This window comes from Rhododendron vialii, chromosome 1a (genome assembly GCF_030253575.1).
Source record: "Rhododendron vialii isolate Sample 1 chromosome 1a, ASM3025357v1".
Lineage (NCBI taxonomy): Eukaryota > Viridiplantae > Streptophyta > Magnoliopsida > Ericales > Ericaceae > Rhododendron > Rhododendron vialii.
In genome coordinates this window covers 40281749-40297100 of record NC_080557.1, presented here as the reverse complement: position 1 = coordinate 40297100, position 15352 = coordinate 40281749, and the positions used below count along the sequence as shown (strand labels likewise).

Genomic DNA, 15352 nt, shown 5'->3' with positions numbered 1-15352 from the left:
AGTATTATCTGCCACCAGCTTAATAAAAACAACAACAATAAATGATAAGCCATTCCCACTCCCTTAGATACCTACATAATTTTCCATACTATCTTCCACAATAAAAATGGAACGGAGCAAAATCCCTAAACGATCATCTGCAGGACAGTGCAACCCCTCCCTAACTCCCCTCATGATTTTCCTACTTCACTCACCGTTTTCTTCCTTCCCCTCTACTTCACTGTAAGTATACATTTTCTCCCTCTTTCTGGTTGATTATATTTGCATATTTTCGTGTATATATGCATGTATATACACAGCAGATTTGGGACAGGTTACAGGGGTTCCTTTCTTGGACGATTTCTCATTCTTGCATTGTGAATTTGGTTTCAAATCCTTCATGATATTTAAAGTACATTCTCCGCTTGTTCTATTGCCACTGGAATCGCTTAATATGAAGCATTGACACCTCTAGGGGTCGACGTTTCGCAGTGTCCGGACACAGGGACATGCGGGGACGCCTCGGAGACACGTATGGGACACTCCACGTGGTGTGACCCATAATTTCATATAAATTTTTGAGGGGGACACGGTGGGACACCGATGGGACACGGCAGGGGTCAAAGTGTAATTTTAAAAAAAAATTGGGGTCAAACTGTAATTTTTTAAAATTTTGGGGGTCAAACTGTAAATTTTTTTAAAAAAATTCAGGGGTTAAATTGTAATTTTTCAATAGGGTTGTATTGAACTTATGGATGTTTTGTTTTGTTTAAATGGTATTGGAACTATGGAATTTTCGTTTTGTCCACATTTTGCCATTTAAATTTGGGAAAAAAATTGAAAAAAAATATAAATAAATAAATAAATATACACATGGCGTGTCCTCCGCCGTGTCTGTGTCTCCATTTTTTTAGAATTCCCGTGTCCGTGTCAGTGTCTGTATTTGTGTCCATGCATCATAGCTTTAAACCATTGAGACTTGATTTACTATGAATTTTTGAAAGCTGGTCTGCATCCTGACAATCTGTTTTAGACAGATTCGTAAAGCTGTTGTGTTTTTTTGATTTCTCATCCACATGCTACGAATTTGATTTTGATTTCTTTAAGAGATATAAACTAAACTCAGAGATTGATCTTTGGGCGTTGGAATCACTTGAAAATGTTGAAGCTTCAATTATATTGAATTTTCAAAAACTGTTTGGCATCTTGAGAGTCTCCTGTTTGACAGATTCGTACAATTTTAGAATTCATTTGTTTTCTCATCCTCGCAGTTCAAATTTAATCTTGGCTCATTCGCAACTTTGTAACTACATCCTCTTGCCAAGCTTTTGACGCCAAGATCGCTTGAAAATGTTAAACGTTATTTATTGTGATTTTTCGAAGTTGAGCTGTCCCAAGAGTTTCCTGTTTGAAAAACAGTCCCGTGTTCGATTTCTTACGGTGAATCTACTTAGAGTTTTGGTTTCCAAATATTTTCTGGAAATTCTATTGTGAGTTATCTACCGTTGAGCCCTGGTTTCACCCTTTTTGGATCTCAAGTGAATTAATTATGATTTGTGCATTGAGATGTGTCGAATCTTGCTCAACTATTTCCACCACCAAGTGAACCAGTCATTGTCATTTCATGGTCTGTTCAATACTCATTTTAAGCATACTTCGAGTGGCCAAATGTTCCATGGTCAAAAAACTGTCATTGGAAGCCTTACTTTTGATAACCTTGACTTGTAAGTGGGCGGTTGGTTTGGTATGGATAATTAGGCCATATTTAGAGCTTTCAAGCTTGACTCGACTTGAATTGATCGTTGGGAATTGGTTTTGATGATGAGATAGAAAGCAACCTTCAATTCTTTTTTGGCTGAATCGTGGGCGATCAGTCTTCTAATTTGGTTTTAAGAATATTTGTGTCATGTTATGCATTTCTTTCTTAGTAGCACTTGATTATGCTTGAATTGTTGAAATTTGAGCACCGTCAGCGAGGACGGATAACAGAGTTTTAGTAGGGGGTGGGGATGTTCATATTGCCTATGTGATTTGGTAAAGAAATATGCAATATTTTAGCCTATTGCAAAGACCGTCCCCTTTGAGCAGACTCTCGAACTCTGGTTATGATTACCATTATTAATATATATGGTGGGTTGTAAAGTTAAAAATGAAGGCAAGTTTTGACATGGAGTTGACAAAGTTACAGATAAAAGCAATAATTCTGGTTCTCAAATGCTGGAACAATCGGGAGAATAGTAGTTGACAGATCACGAAAATAAAATAGAAGCGAATTGAAAAATACCAAAGCAAACGTTGTATCAATTTACTTGTGGGTTATAAGAGTTCGATAGGCGGGGGGTTACAAGATTGTGTTATAGCTTGTGGTAAGAGGTGATTTCTATGCAAAAAAGGTACCTTTCTATCTGATCTGAAAAAAAGGGACTTTACAAGAGCAAGCCAAATGTTGTGTTTGATAATTGGAGGGCATTTGGGAAGTTTATTATTGAATTTTGGATTATGCATTAATCAATTTTGACTGTTTGGGATCATAACTTTGTTGGTATGGTTACCATTTCATGGGGAGTGTTCTATTCAAATAGAATTAGATAGGAGATCCATTCTTGTATACCGTTTTCGTTGTTTATTTTTCTGTTCTTGTAGTGCGGGATCATTGATTATTCTTCTTTGTTTTTTATGGAGGGGGATGTTCAGTCACAGTCCAGAAACAATGTTCACTTTCCAGGTAATGTCGAAGGTATGCCAGCTGATGCATGGTTGTCCAGGGGTTTTGATTCTGGAACTTGCTTTCCAATTATGGTGGGATACCAAGGGATTTTCAGACAGAGTCGTCTGCTGCTGATATCAGTTCTCAGTCGTTTGGGTTGCCAAACATGTCTTTCAAGCCAGGGTGTTCTACTGATATCACAATTAGAGATGCTGGTGTTTTGGGAGGTGGGTTGCGGCCTAGCCTGAGTGCCCTACTCAGAGAATGCAAACATACGCAAAAGTATGTTAGTCCACTTTGTCTTATTAGAATAGTACTTATTAGATATAGAAGGGCATAAGTAAAGGAAATAATAATTTTTCTTTTAATTGCATTACTTTTGCTTTTTGTTGGTGAATTAGCTTCGACAATTCACTAATGCTTATTTAGGTACAAAAACGTGGGTCTGTGGGGAGAACTATTGATGTCAGCCATTACAAGGGCTATGATGTGCTCAGGCATGATCTGGCCCGTAGGTTTGGGATTGAAGGACAACTAGAAGACTCACAAAGAACAGAGTGGAAACTTGTCTATGTTGATCACGAAAAAGACATACTACTTGCAGATTATCCTTGGGAGTAAGTCATGTTATATATTTTCTACCTCTATGTTTTGTGTCCATAGTCTAATTTCCATATTCCTTTCAGGGAGTTTGCGAGTTGTGTTCAGAGCATAAAGATACTATCATCAACTAAGGTGAAGCAAATGAGTTCGGATGGAGATTTGGGTCCAGTTCCCAAACAAGCTTGTAGTGGAACTGACAGTGGAAATGCATGGAGAGGGCACTATGACCATAACACAGCGTCCTCTTGCCAACTCTTGGGTCTTGGGTAGCCTTAGGTTATTAATATTTTCTTTGGGTGCCCTTATCCTTTTAATCTTTGTAATTTCTTAGAGATTAATAAAATGTCTTTTACTAGGCAAAAAAAAAACACAGCTGTCTCCTTCAATAGACAAGAGTGGAAGTTTCAGGAATGCCCTTGTTTAATCGTTTTGAAATCAGAAAATTGAAGTGGGTGCCTTTTACCACCAAGGATGAGTAGCAGAGCCCTCCATACGAGGTGATACACTGTCCGAACAGAATTCTGGTGATAATATCTGTGCAGGTTAACCCCAAAACTTTCATGGTTAGGAAGCTAACCATGTGCTCGTGTGCTAGCCGTAACTGCTAATGCCAAGAAGTCGAATTTTGACGATATGTATTGAATTGCCTTACTATTGGATGAGTTGTCAAAGCGAAAGGAGAGCAGATATTAGAATGGCCTGCAAAACAATCCAATGTTCCTATGGTGCTCGAAACCGAACAACAGCTAAGCAGATATGTCGAATGCCTTCCAAATTACAGATGGAAGTTTTCAGTGCATTATGTCTTTTGGATGGGATTTTGAAAAAAAATTCAACTCAAAAAACACTCATTACATTACTTCCAATCATCTCTCTCCTCTCCACAATCCATTATTCTCATTTCCTTCTCTATCTCTCTATTTATTATCCCTATCTTTAATTAACTAATTTTTTTTTAAAATACCGTTCAAACAAGGCATTAAGCACTAGAGAAGCTCTGATACCAGAGTAGAGTGCCATGTGCCCCCTGCATTTGTATGGTAATGGAACTTTGATATGATCGAAATCAATTTCTTGCACTATGAAATACAGTGATTTTAATATTCTATTTCTTTCCCGTATTTATCTTGCTTATCAGCAAGCGAACTTTTTGTGGTTTTGCTGATAAACTAGAAAGCCTCCTCAGATTTGCTGCAAATTCATTACTATGCTTTTTTCCTTCAGATTGGTCAGCTCGGAAAACTGCCATAAACCAGCCGAAGTTTTGTTTAGTCTTTTTTATAGATTGGAGTAATCCCCATGTAAATTGGTATAAATCCTGTTGAAAATGCAATTTGGTGTAAACCTGATGTACAAAACCTTGTTAACTACCATAAGAAATCACAATTTACAAGAAAGTACATCGTGTCAAATTTTGCTTCAGAAGAGATGGAGAAACTAGAGAAGTATTCTTCCTCCTCTGTTTTTTCTGTTATTTTTTTTTCTGAGAAACAAGTGCGGGATAATACATATACTTGTATGTACGGGAGAGATTTTTTATGGTTAGTAGACCCAATTTTGATAGTAAGGTTCAAGAGTATTATTGGCATTAGTAAATTGTTTTACCTTTTCAGACTTCTAAGTTTGCATTACTGTTATTATATGCAGGTTATTATGCGTCCACCGCGTCGAGGCCGGGGCCGGGGCCGGGGCCACACTGAAGCACATCCATAGGAAGAAGAAGAGGTAGAATTTTGACCCGTACAATACCCACAATACCCGCAAGCGAGTTGTCCCAGATATTGCCTTCTACACCAGTCCGATTCGTTACATGGATGTGGTGGAGCCGTATCTTCCTGACAAAATGTTGAGGCAGTTTGGAAAAGCTTCCTATCTGTGGATGTTTATGGATGTCGGATATTTGATAGTTGGAAATGTTGGGCTATGATGTCTTACATATTTTGACTGTAATGAACTTATTAGGGGTCTGGTTTTGAACTTTCATAAAATTGACCTGTAATGCAGTAGACTTGGGAAAACAAATACTCCTACTTGGCAAGTTTGGTTCCCCGTAATGCTATGGTGGCTAATTCTGTGAATGGTAAATCTATGATTAAATCTCTTGCAGTAGCTGAAGTGGGTAGTTCTTAGCTTTATAGAAGTGCTGTTGGCAAACTTAAAAAAAAATCTATTCAATCCATTAGTAGTAGAGCAGTTCAAAATTAAGTTGTTCTTTGATACTAATGGTTTTGAGAGTGTCCAAATCAGAGCTATGGGTGGTTTCTACCTTGTGAAGTGTTACTTAATTTTCAATCCAAGGAATTGTTGGGAATCAATGCATGCTGATTGACAACAAGCATTTTCTGTCCAAATTGGTTTAATTTGTCTTTCTTTCGAAAATGGGATGGTCAGATTGTTCCACCATCTAGGCAGAGGCATTAGCTTTGCGCAGTGGAGTTTTAATGTTGCTTCAGTTGGGCTTTCGTTCTGTTATGTTTGAGAGTGATTCTCAGTTAGTGGTTGATTATAATATGCTCAATGGCTTTACTGAGACGAGCCATGAAGTTGAGGTCATCCTTTATGATATCAGGCAGTTGGGTAGAGATTTCCAAAGACAACCTCCTGGGATAAGCGTGCCTCTAAGCTGTTCCGCGGGAGGATGATTGTGATTGTCGTTGAAGACAGTGACAGTCCAACCTTCCAATCCCTTAACACATCTCAGTTTAAACGGGCATTTGCATTTTTTAGTTCCTGTGACGCGTGCTATCTTCTTTGCCTTCGGTTCTCTGCCATTCTCTCCGACGCCTTAATGATAATCACAAACCGACTTTTTTTACCAATAGATATTATCCAATGTCTCAACTCATCTTTGAATGGAAAAACCTACAAACATGGTTGGAAAAAAAAATTCAATGGCAGTAAAAAAATAAAATCAAAAGAACCAATAATCATCCACCTATTTGAAAAGTCCATTAAAACAAGTTTTCTAGCTCTCTGGATCTGTTTTGGTAATTGACTGTCGACAATTAGTCTATATTTCGGTAAGTGAAAGTCGAAAATATACTAACAATTCGGTATCTAACTGCTGCCTATTACTGAATGAACAGTAATACAATTCGGTAACTAACTGTTAAAAATAAGTATCAATTTCGGTAACTAGATGTCAGAAATGTGTGCACCATTCGGTAACTAACTGCCGAATTTCAGTAAATAAAACATGTGTGTACGAAAATCCTACATTTCGATAAATAGCCGTTGAAAACAAGACTATATTTCTATAACCACATGTCGGAATTGCATACTAAAATTGGTAATTAATTGTTGAACTACAATAGAATAGAAATAAGATACATACATTTCGGTAATTGAATGCTGAAATTATGTCTAAATTTCGGTAACTAACTATCGAGTAGAGTAATTGTTTACAGTGGTTAACTACTGAAATTACTTAACTTATTCAGACCTGAAACACCGAAAAACTGGTTTAAAAATTTGTAAATCAGGAGATTGGACTGTGAACGGGGAAAAGTTTCATTCTCACGCGGCTTCCAAGATACAATGTCCATCACAACATTTTTCTTCTTAGCCATCATATCGTTACCGATAGAATTTGATTCCATTTCAATTTCAAAATCATAACCTAAAAGTGAGTCATCTTTTTTTTCAATGGAAGTACTGGAACCTTCTATTGATACAATATTTGGCTCCTCTATTGAGATTGAAATGATGAACAAGCTTGAGAGAGAGAAGAAGAGAAAGGATGAAGATGAAAGAAGAATGGGTTTTGGAGAAAAGAGAAGATGAAGAAAAGAAGAACCAGTCGACTGGTTTTTTTTTTTTCAAACGTGCTGATGAATTTCAGGGGAAAGGAGAGGAAGATAATTTAGGGGTTCTGGGAAGGGGAGGAAGATAATTTAGGGGGTTTTGGTCATAAGGGTATGTAGGTCATTTCATGTATAAGTATAAGGGTAATTAGGTCATTCTACATCAGGGGCTATATTGTAATTAATTGAAAATTTTTAACGGGCTAAGGAAGAAAATACAGGACTGCGAATAGTCTCCCCCTTTACCTATGCTTCCAATTTGATTCCATTTCAATTTTGAAATCATAACCTAGAAATGAGTCATCTTTTTTTTCAATAGAAGGACTGGAACCTTCCATTGATACAATATTTGGCTCCTCCATTGAGATTGAAATGATGAACAAGCTTGAGAGAGAGAAGAAGAGAAAGGATGAAGAAGAAAGAAGAATGAGTTTTGGAGAAAAGAGAAGATGAAGAAAAGAAGAACCAGTCGACTGGTTTTTTTCCTTTTCTTTTTCAAACGTACTGATGAATTTCAGGGGAAAGGAGAGGAAGATAATTTAGGGGTTTTGGGAAGGGGAGGAAGATAATTTACGGGGTTTTGGTCATAAGAGCATGTAGGTCATTTCATGTATAATGGTAATTAGGTCATTCTACATCAGGGGCTATGTTGTAATTAATTGAAAATTTTTAACGGGCTAAAGAAGAAAATACGGGGCTGCGAATAGTCTCCCCCTTTACCTATGCTTCCAATTATCTTATGGGCGCCGCTATTTGCAGTCCTCTATTTTCTCCCATAGTCCGTTAAAAATTTTCAATTATACTCGACAGTTAGTTACCGAAATTGAGATATATTTTCAGCATCCAATTACCGAAATATAATTTTTTTTCAACAGCTATTTACCGAAAATACATATTCGGCAGTTGTTTACCGAAAATTGAACATATTTTCGACATGTAATTACCGAAATATAATCTTGTTTTCAAAAACAATTTACCGAAATGTTATTTATAATTTTCAACAACCATTTACCGAAATGTAGTTGGCCATGAGAGAAAATAAAGGGTTGCGAATAGCAACTCCTTTATCTCATTTCTCTTTACATTCATTATTTCTAGGGTAAATTTCACTGACCTCCCGTGAAGTTTCTGACAACTGCAGCTACCTCCCTCAAGGTTTCTGAAATATCGCAGCCTTCCCTTACTTTTCAAAATGTTATCTCTATTCCCCCTTAGTGAAGTTTCTGACAACTGCAGCTACCTCCCTCAAGGTTTCTGAAATATCGCAGCCTTCCCTTACTTTTCAAAATGTTATCTCTATTCCCCCTTCTGTTAGTATCTGCCGACTAAGTTAACAGAAATTGCTGATGTCACCTGTTTTTCACTTATTAATTCTCATTTTACCCCTAAACTCTTGTTTTTACTCAACCAAACTTGACCTTTCTTGCCGAAACAATTGTAAGAAATACATAACTTATTTTTGAAATCATTATTATCTTTGATAATTTTATTTCAAGTTCGATTCATTTGTTAATTTTTTTATTCTTCTCATTGAGATGAATCCACATGGCTAAATCTTTTGCGCAAAAGTTTTAAAAAAAAGTCAATAAAATACAAATAAGAAATAGTTACTTTAGTCTAAACTACACTTATGACCCCTTTTCGCTAACTCAAATAAGTGAAGGTAATGAATCGTGAGAATGACTTGTCTCATAGCGAAAAATAAATTTTAAAAAAATAAGAACCTTAGCGGAACGGAACCAAAACGCCTCATTCTTCCTAATTTTATTTTTGGTATTTTTTCTTTCAACACGTGCTGAAATACCCATACCCACCATTCTCCATAAAATGTTTGACTCATTAATTCTTCCTAAACTTTTGTCTTGTTACTTTTGTTTTGTCTTTTTTTATTGTTTTTAGATTCATGTTACTGAAAACGAAATGTTTGGTTTCGGTTTGGGAGATTTGTTTTTCTAAACATGATGTTGTTTCTTTACTCCCATTAGTTTTGTAATCTTCAAGATTAATGAAATTTTTTTGCCGTTCAAAAAAAAAAGAAGACAAAAAGTTTGAAACAATTGGCATTTTTGTTATTAATGTTGTCCTATCTCTTTTTTTTTTTTATTACTTTTGACCACATTTTTTTACTCTTCTGATTCCTCTGGTAGAGACAAATAATTAATTAAAAAATTATGCTGAAAAACTCAATAAAAATAAGAAAAATTAAATACTACCAAACAATACCTAAAACATGGTGAATGAATTGTCTTTAACATGAAGACAAAATGGGTCCAAAAATACCATTTAGATAAAAATACAAAAAAAGGTTGGGGAGAATGAGGCCTATGTGCACCATAACACAGAAATAACAATCCAAATTCTTAGTGGCGACTTGAGGGCAAACAATTAAGTTTTTGCCTAGGCCTCATATCAATTAGGGGCTCTATTTTCTGTATAATATTTTTGGACATCATTTCTCATTTAAAATTAAATATAAATATTTTTTTAACAATGTTAATTTTCAGAAACCAAGAAATAAATAAACTTAGATTTGAATTTAAAACATAAAAATTTCTTGAATAGCCTCATATTTAATTTATCATGTTGCATTAACTTTGTTGGTCCCACTAGGCTAAATGATTTTTTACAAAAGGAAATGAGCTAGGACAGTGGATAACTTTGAATGCAAAGAAAAGGTTGTTTTTGCTAAGGGCATATGTGTCGTTTTCCTCCAAAGTTAACACCGTTAGAGCCAATTAGACAATAAGGGGGAATCTTGACAATATTTTAAAAAGTAAAGGAGGGCAGTGATATTTTGAAAACTTCAGGGGAGGTTTTTGCACTTGTTAGAAACTTCAAGGGAGGTCAGTGAAATTTGCCATTTTAATCATTATCTTTATTTCTTTTTGTATCCTATAAATTCTGAAGAACTCATCCAAGTACGGTCTTGAAACGTTATTCCCGCCTGAACCTATCCTGCTCTCTATCCCTCTCTCTCTCTCTCTCTCTCTCTCTCTCTCTCTCTCTCTCTCTTTTCTTTCCCACTCTCTTTCCCCTTCTCCCACATTCATCAACAACAATGGCAAGAAAGTCATGGTATCTTCCGAAATCAATTAAATGCGAGCGCTGTGGTTTGAAGAACGTGAAGGGAGCAAGGGTCTTCGCCAAGAACTCCGAAAATGAAATGGAGTTTAACTGCCGTAGATGCTACAATAACCAAATAATCATTCGGAACAGAGTTTCTTGCATTGGCGGCAAGTTCATCGGAGAAACGAGTCCTTACTATTTGGCAGAGAAGGAAGAGGAAGAAGAAGAAGACGAAGCAGACGAAGGTTCAAAAGAAGAGGAAGAAGACGAAGCAGCTGTTGCTTCTTTCTTGAAAGAACAAGCAGAATTGAAGAAGAAGAAGGAGGTCGCATTGGAGAAAGAACGGAGCTTTAAACTGAGAAAGAAAATTGGGTCTGCACTGGACTTGGTTCTGTTTGATTACGGTGATGACGAGGACGGAGAAGAGGTCTTCTCGCAGGTATCAATTTTCTTGGAATGGGAAAAAAAACTGAATAAAGGTAATTCTTGTTAAAAAATGACAACACTACCCTTCTCATCTTATTCTCCAACACTACCCTCCTAAACAACACAACCCTCTTGCCCCATGGACCAGGAATCACCACCGACTGTCCAGCTCCTCCTCATCCGCCCGCCGTCGCACTCAGTCGACGCCTTTTCCGACACTGGTTGCGCTCTCGCATTTATTAGTTTTATGTCAAATTTCGTGGATTATCGCTGGACGATAGGAATCATTTACTCCCTCCGTCCCATAATGTTTGTCCGGTCCGCGTAATAAGGACGTAAAAAAAAATTATTTTTTGCAAAAAAAATTTAAATTTTTTTCAACAATTCACTAGATATCGATGAGTTCTTTTAATTTATAAAAAAAGTTTGGATTTTTTCTCGAAAGAAATACATTATTTTTAAGTCTTCGTTTTGCGAACCGAACAAATATTTTGGGACGGAGGGAGTAAGTAAAAAAATTATTTTTACCCAAAATATCCAAGATAGACGCCAAGAAGTCGGCTTTTGGGCTTTATCTCGGATATGTAAAATTTTTAAAATGGCGTCGGCAAATGCCATCTCCACCGCCTCAGTCCTTGCTTCTCCTAAACAAGTACTCTCCTAATCTATACGTATCTCTGTATGAGTGTGTGTATATATATCTCTCTGTAGTCTGTATTGATTGGTTTTGTGGATTGATTGTGCAGGAGAGTTCGAGGTTGGTGGTTAGAGCTGCTGCTAAGGATATCGCATTCGACCAGGCCTCGAGGGCGGCGCTCCAGGCCGGCATCGGTAAGCTCGCCGATGCCGTTGGCCTCACCCTTGGCCCTAGGGGTATATATAACATTTGACTCCCCTCTTTTCTGCTTCAATTGTGGATTTCGATTTCTAAGTGGGCTTGTTTGATTTGTTCAGCTATAGCATGTTAGTATGTACTCCTTCAGTTTCTGGCTTACTAATTGAAAATGAAATTTTTAGGCAGGAAAAAAAGATGGGGTTTTCTTCTCATTTTCGTCAATTATTAAGGAGGGGGAAAGATATGTTTTTTTTTTGTTTTTACTTAATTTTCCTTCTTACCCCTCCAGATATTTCAATACACTGCCAAACTCTTTCTTTTGATCAAATGTAATTGAAAATCTCGTTGAAAGATTCCATTTGATAAGTTTTTTGGTCACATATTCGTAGAAGTTTCCATGCTAGCCACAAAGCCATTGAATGCTTCAGTCTCTTCCCGTCTCATCAATATGTCTTTCCCAAGCGTATACTACAAAGCCTCTTCCACCATTTTGGTGAAAAAATGTGGAAATGAAGAGAAAATTTAAAAATTTTCCCTTTGTTTGGTTCAAGAGGAAAGAGGAGAGAAAATGGCAAAATAGTGTTCTAAGAATAGTAAAATTTCCCCCCTCATTTTCTCCCATTTTCTTTCTTAATTAATTTCCCTTCTCTTCCCTGACTTTCTACAAGTTCCCAGCAGAGCATTAGTTCCTGCTTGAATTGATACTAATTTGATGAAAAGGTTGGACCCACTTTTTAGTCCTCTTTGACCATCTTAATAGGCTCTCGCATCAGATTTAGCTGTATTTTGGATGGTGAGAAAGAATGAGAAAAGAAATGATAACCCTTCCACTTATTTGCATGACTAACAGAGACATGAAACTGTAGAAAAGACAGAGATAAACCAAAAGGATGAACCTTCATTGGTCCATTTTGTTTCTACCAAATCATTTCAGTTGTGATGAAAAACCATGGCCTTTTCTTTTCTTTTCTTTAATTTCCCTTTCTCACAATCCAAAGAGCCTCTAACTGTTGCAACCATGGGGGGTTTGAAACCGCAAAAATTAAATGATGTATTGGATTGGATGTTTTCATCGTGGGTGCTCTCTTGAGACCTCTCGGCGAAGGGCCCTTCTGGCTCTTCCTCCGCGCCTCCTTTCCTCTTATTCTCCCTCTCTTACCTTTTCTCCACTCTTTTGGGCATTGTGTTGCATCTTCTTTATTCATCAGATGGTAGTCTAAATGGTCAACTTTACAGAACAGTGTTATCTTTTGGTCTCATTTGAATGTTTATTTAGTATCAAGCATCATGATCTTATTTATACAAGTCGCACGTAGCTGCTACTGCATTAACTTTGTGAAGATGCTTTAGTGACATCAATCTGAGGACATTGAGGAGAACTTGATGGATTAAATATTTTCTTTTGCTTCTTGAAGGGAGGAATGTAGTCTTGGATGAATTTGGGACCCCAAAAGTAGTTAACGATGGGGTGACCATTGCTAGAGCCATTGAGCTACCTGATGCGATGGAAAATGCTGGTGCTGCTCTAATTAGGGAGGTTTGTCGTTGTCATTCTCCTGAAATATCACTTGCCCTTACTTTACTTTTACATCCCTTTTCCTGTTTTCTGTATTTGACATGTTTTGCATGGTAAGGTTGCAAGCAAGACCAACGATTCCGCTGGTGATGGGACTACAACTGCATCAGTTCTTGCTCGTGAAATTATTAAATTGGGCTTACTAAATGTAACCTCTGGTGCTAATCCAGTTTCAATAAAGAAAGGGATTGATGAAACTGTTCAGGGCAAAATTTAAATGACAATTAAAAGCCAACATCTAAATAGCCCCTCCCACCCAATTTCACCTGCTTCAATAAGATTTTCAATAAATAGCCCCTTCAACCCATTTTCTTCGTCCTTTATGGGAATTTCAACTGTTAATATGTAAGAATCCAAATTCAAGGGCATCATTTCCGTAATTGTCTCCCCCCCCCCCCCCCCCCACACACACACACACACACACACACTTTAGCATATATACTTTTAATAACTATCATGGGAGGTAGCTTTGGAAAGCTACATGCGTTTTCTTTGACTTTCCAAACTGGACAATACATTAAAAAAGTATTAATGAAAGGCAGCAGATGGCTTTGGATTTTTAGAACTGTTTAATTTTATCTTATATCTTGTAGTCTCACAATATAGTCTTAATCTTAAGTCATGCATGGCTTTGTATAGCTTTGGATTTTGAGAACTGTTTAATTTTATCTTATATCTTGTAGTCTCACAATATAGTCTTAATCTTAATTGTGCAGTATTATGGTAATTGATGTTCCTTTTATTCATTGGACTCATGAAATATCAGGGGTTGATTGTTGAGTTGGAGAAGAGAGCTAGGCCTGTCAAAGGCTGCGAGGACATTAAAGGTATTGTGCTTAGCATGATTAATAATTTTCTTCACTATGTATCTTGTTATCCTATTTATAAGGTTTTACATCACCTTTCAGCCATTGCGTCTATATCTGCTGGAAATGATGAGATTATCGGGACCATGATTGCTGATGCAATTGACAAGGTTGGACCTGATGGTGTTCTGTCTATAGAGTCATCCTCCTCTTTTGAGACAACTGTTGATGCGGAAGAAGGGATGGAGGTCTGTATTTTTTTTGGAGCATGATTTACTGGTCTTAAACCTGTTTTTCTTCTTTTTGGCCCCTTCATATTCTTCAGGTTTTCTTACTCTTTTCATTATCCATTGGTCCTGATGCCTGCTTACTTGACTCAATTCATATTTGCTTTCACTTGGTTTACAGATCGACAGGGGTTACATCTCCCCGCAATTTGTAACCAATCCTGAGAAGTTGATTGTTGAATTCGAGAATGCAAGAGTACTGGTTACAGATCAGAAGATCTCATCAATAAAGGATATAATCCCCTTGCTGGAGAAGACAACTCAATTGCGGGCCCCTTTGCTTATCATTGCCGAAGATATCACTGGTGAGGCTCTTGCCACTCTTGTCATGAACAAGCTGAGAGGCATCCTGAATGTCGCTGCCATCAAAGCACCAGATTTTGGCGAGAGGAGGAAGGCACTTCTTCAAGATATTGCTATTGTGACAGGTATACAAAATCTATACGACTGTTTTTGTTAGTACTTGTTTTGTACTTTTGTCACTGTTTTCGAGTGCATACACCATGAGTTCCCCCTCAAATTTTGAAAAATGTGTGTGTGTGTGTGTGTGTGTATATATATATATATATATTGCTACTTTACAGATATGTGATTCATTTCTATTGCAATGGTCAACTTAGTTGGTAGAAATTAGTGGTCATTTTTCTCGTTCTTGTGATGTGATGATGTAATAAATTACCTCTTCATCCTCAGGAGCTGAGTTCCAAGCTTCTGACCTGGGTTTGCTTATTGAGAACACCACGGTTGAGCAGCTTGGTTTGGCACGAAAAGTGACCATCTCAAAGGACTTCACTACCATAATTGGGGATTCTGCATCAAAAGATGAGATACAGGCTAGGATTGCACAGATTAAAAAGGAGTTGTCGGAGACAGATTCTTTGTATGACTCGGAGAAACTCGCTGAGAGAATTGCCAAATTATCAGGGGGAGTTGCTGTCATTAAAGTGGGTGCTGTGACAGAGACTGAACTTGAAGACCGTAAGCTGCGTGTTGAGGATGCAAAGAATGCAACTTTTGCAGCCATAGAGGAAGGGATTGTTCCTGCAGAAAATCGGGCTAAAGTCCAAAAGTAGTTGCTTAATACGCCATTTAGTCTAGGCTAGGTTTTAATGAACGGTTTTGGATCATATAAATAACATCTCTATGGTATGTTTAGGTATATATGGTTTACATGTTTGGTGTTATATGACTCTAATAACTTCGAGCGTGTGCAAGGAACTTTGAATGCCAAGAAAGGGCTAAGCCAAACACGGAACAAGAGGGC

General features: G+C 37.2%; 1 protein-coding gene and 1 pseudogene across 1 annotated transcript; both read left to right on the top strand.

The window, feature by feature from the left end:
- Positions 1 to 938: 938 nt before the first annotated feature.
- Positions 939 to 3921, top strand: LOC131300460 (auxin response factor 19-like; annotated as a pseudogene).
- Positions 3922 to 11148: 7227 nt separating this feature from the next.
- On the top strand, positions 11149 to 15272 carry LOC131297879 (ruBisCO large subunit-binding protein subunit alpha, chloroplastic-like). Its single transcript, XM_058345703.1, has 8 exons — positions 11149 to 11236; positions 11331 to 11457; positions 12835 to 12956; positions 13054 to 13196; positions 13758 to 13822; positions 13904 to 14049; positions 14210 to 14516; positions 14782 to 15272. Exons 1-8 carry the CDS (start codon positions 11183 to 11185, stop codon positions 15159 to 15161), a joined length of 1344 nt encoding a protein of 447 aa, XP_058201686.1. The 5' UTR covers positions 11149 to 11182; the 3' UTR covers positions 15162 to 15272.
- The last annotated feature ends 80 nt before the right edge of the window (positions 15273 to 15352 follow it).

Coding starts and splice junctions, on each gene's coding strand:
- LOC131297879 (XM_058345703.1), top strand. CDS start 11,183: ATGGCGTCGGCAAATGCCATCTCCACCGCCTCAGTCCTTGCTTCTCCT. Junction 11,237..11,330: donor TCCTTGCTTCTCCTAAACAA/GTACTCTCCTAA, acceptor TTGATTGTGCAG/GAGAGTTCGAGGTTGGTGGT. Junction 11,458..12,834: donor CCTCACCCTTGGCCCTAGGG/GTATATATAACA, acceptor TGCTTCTTGAAG/GGAGGAATGTAGTCTTGGAT.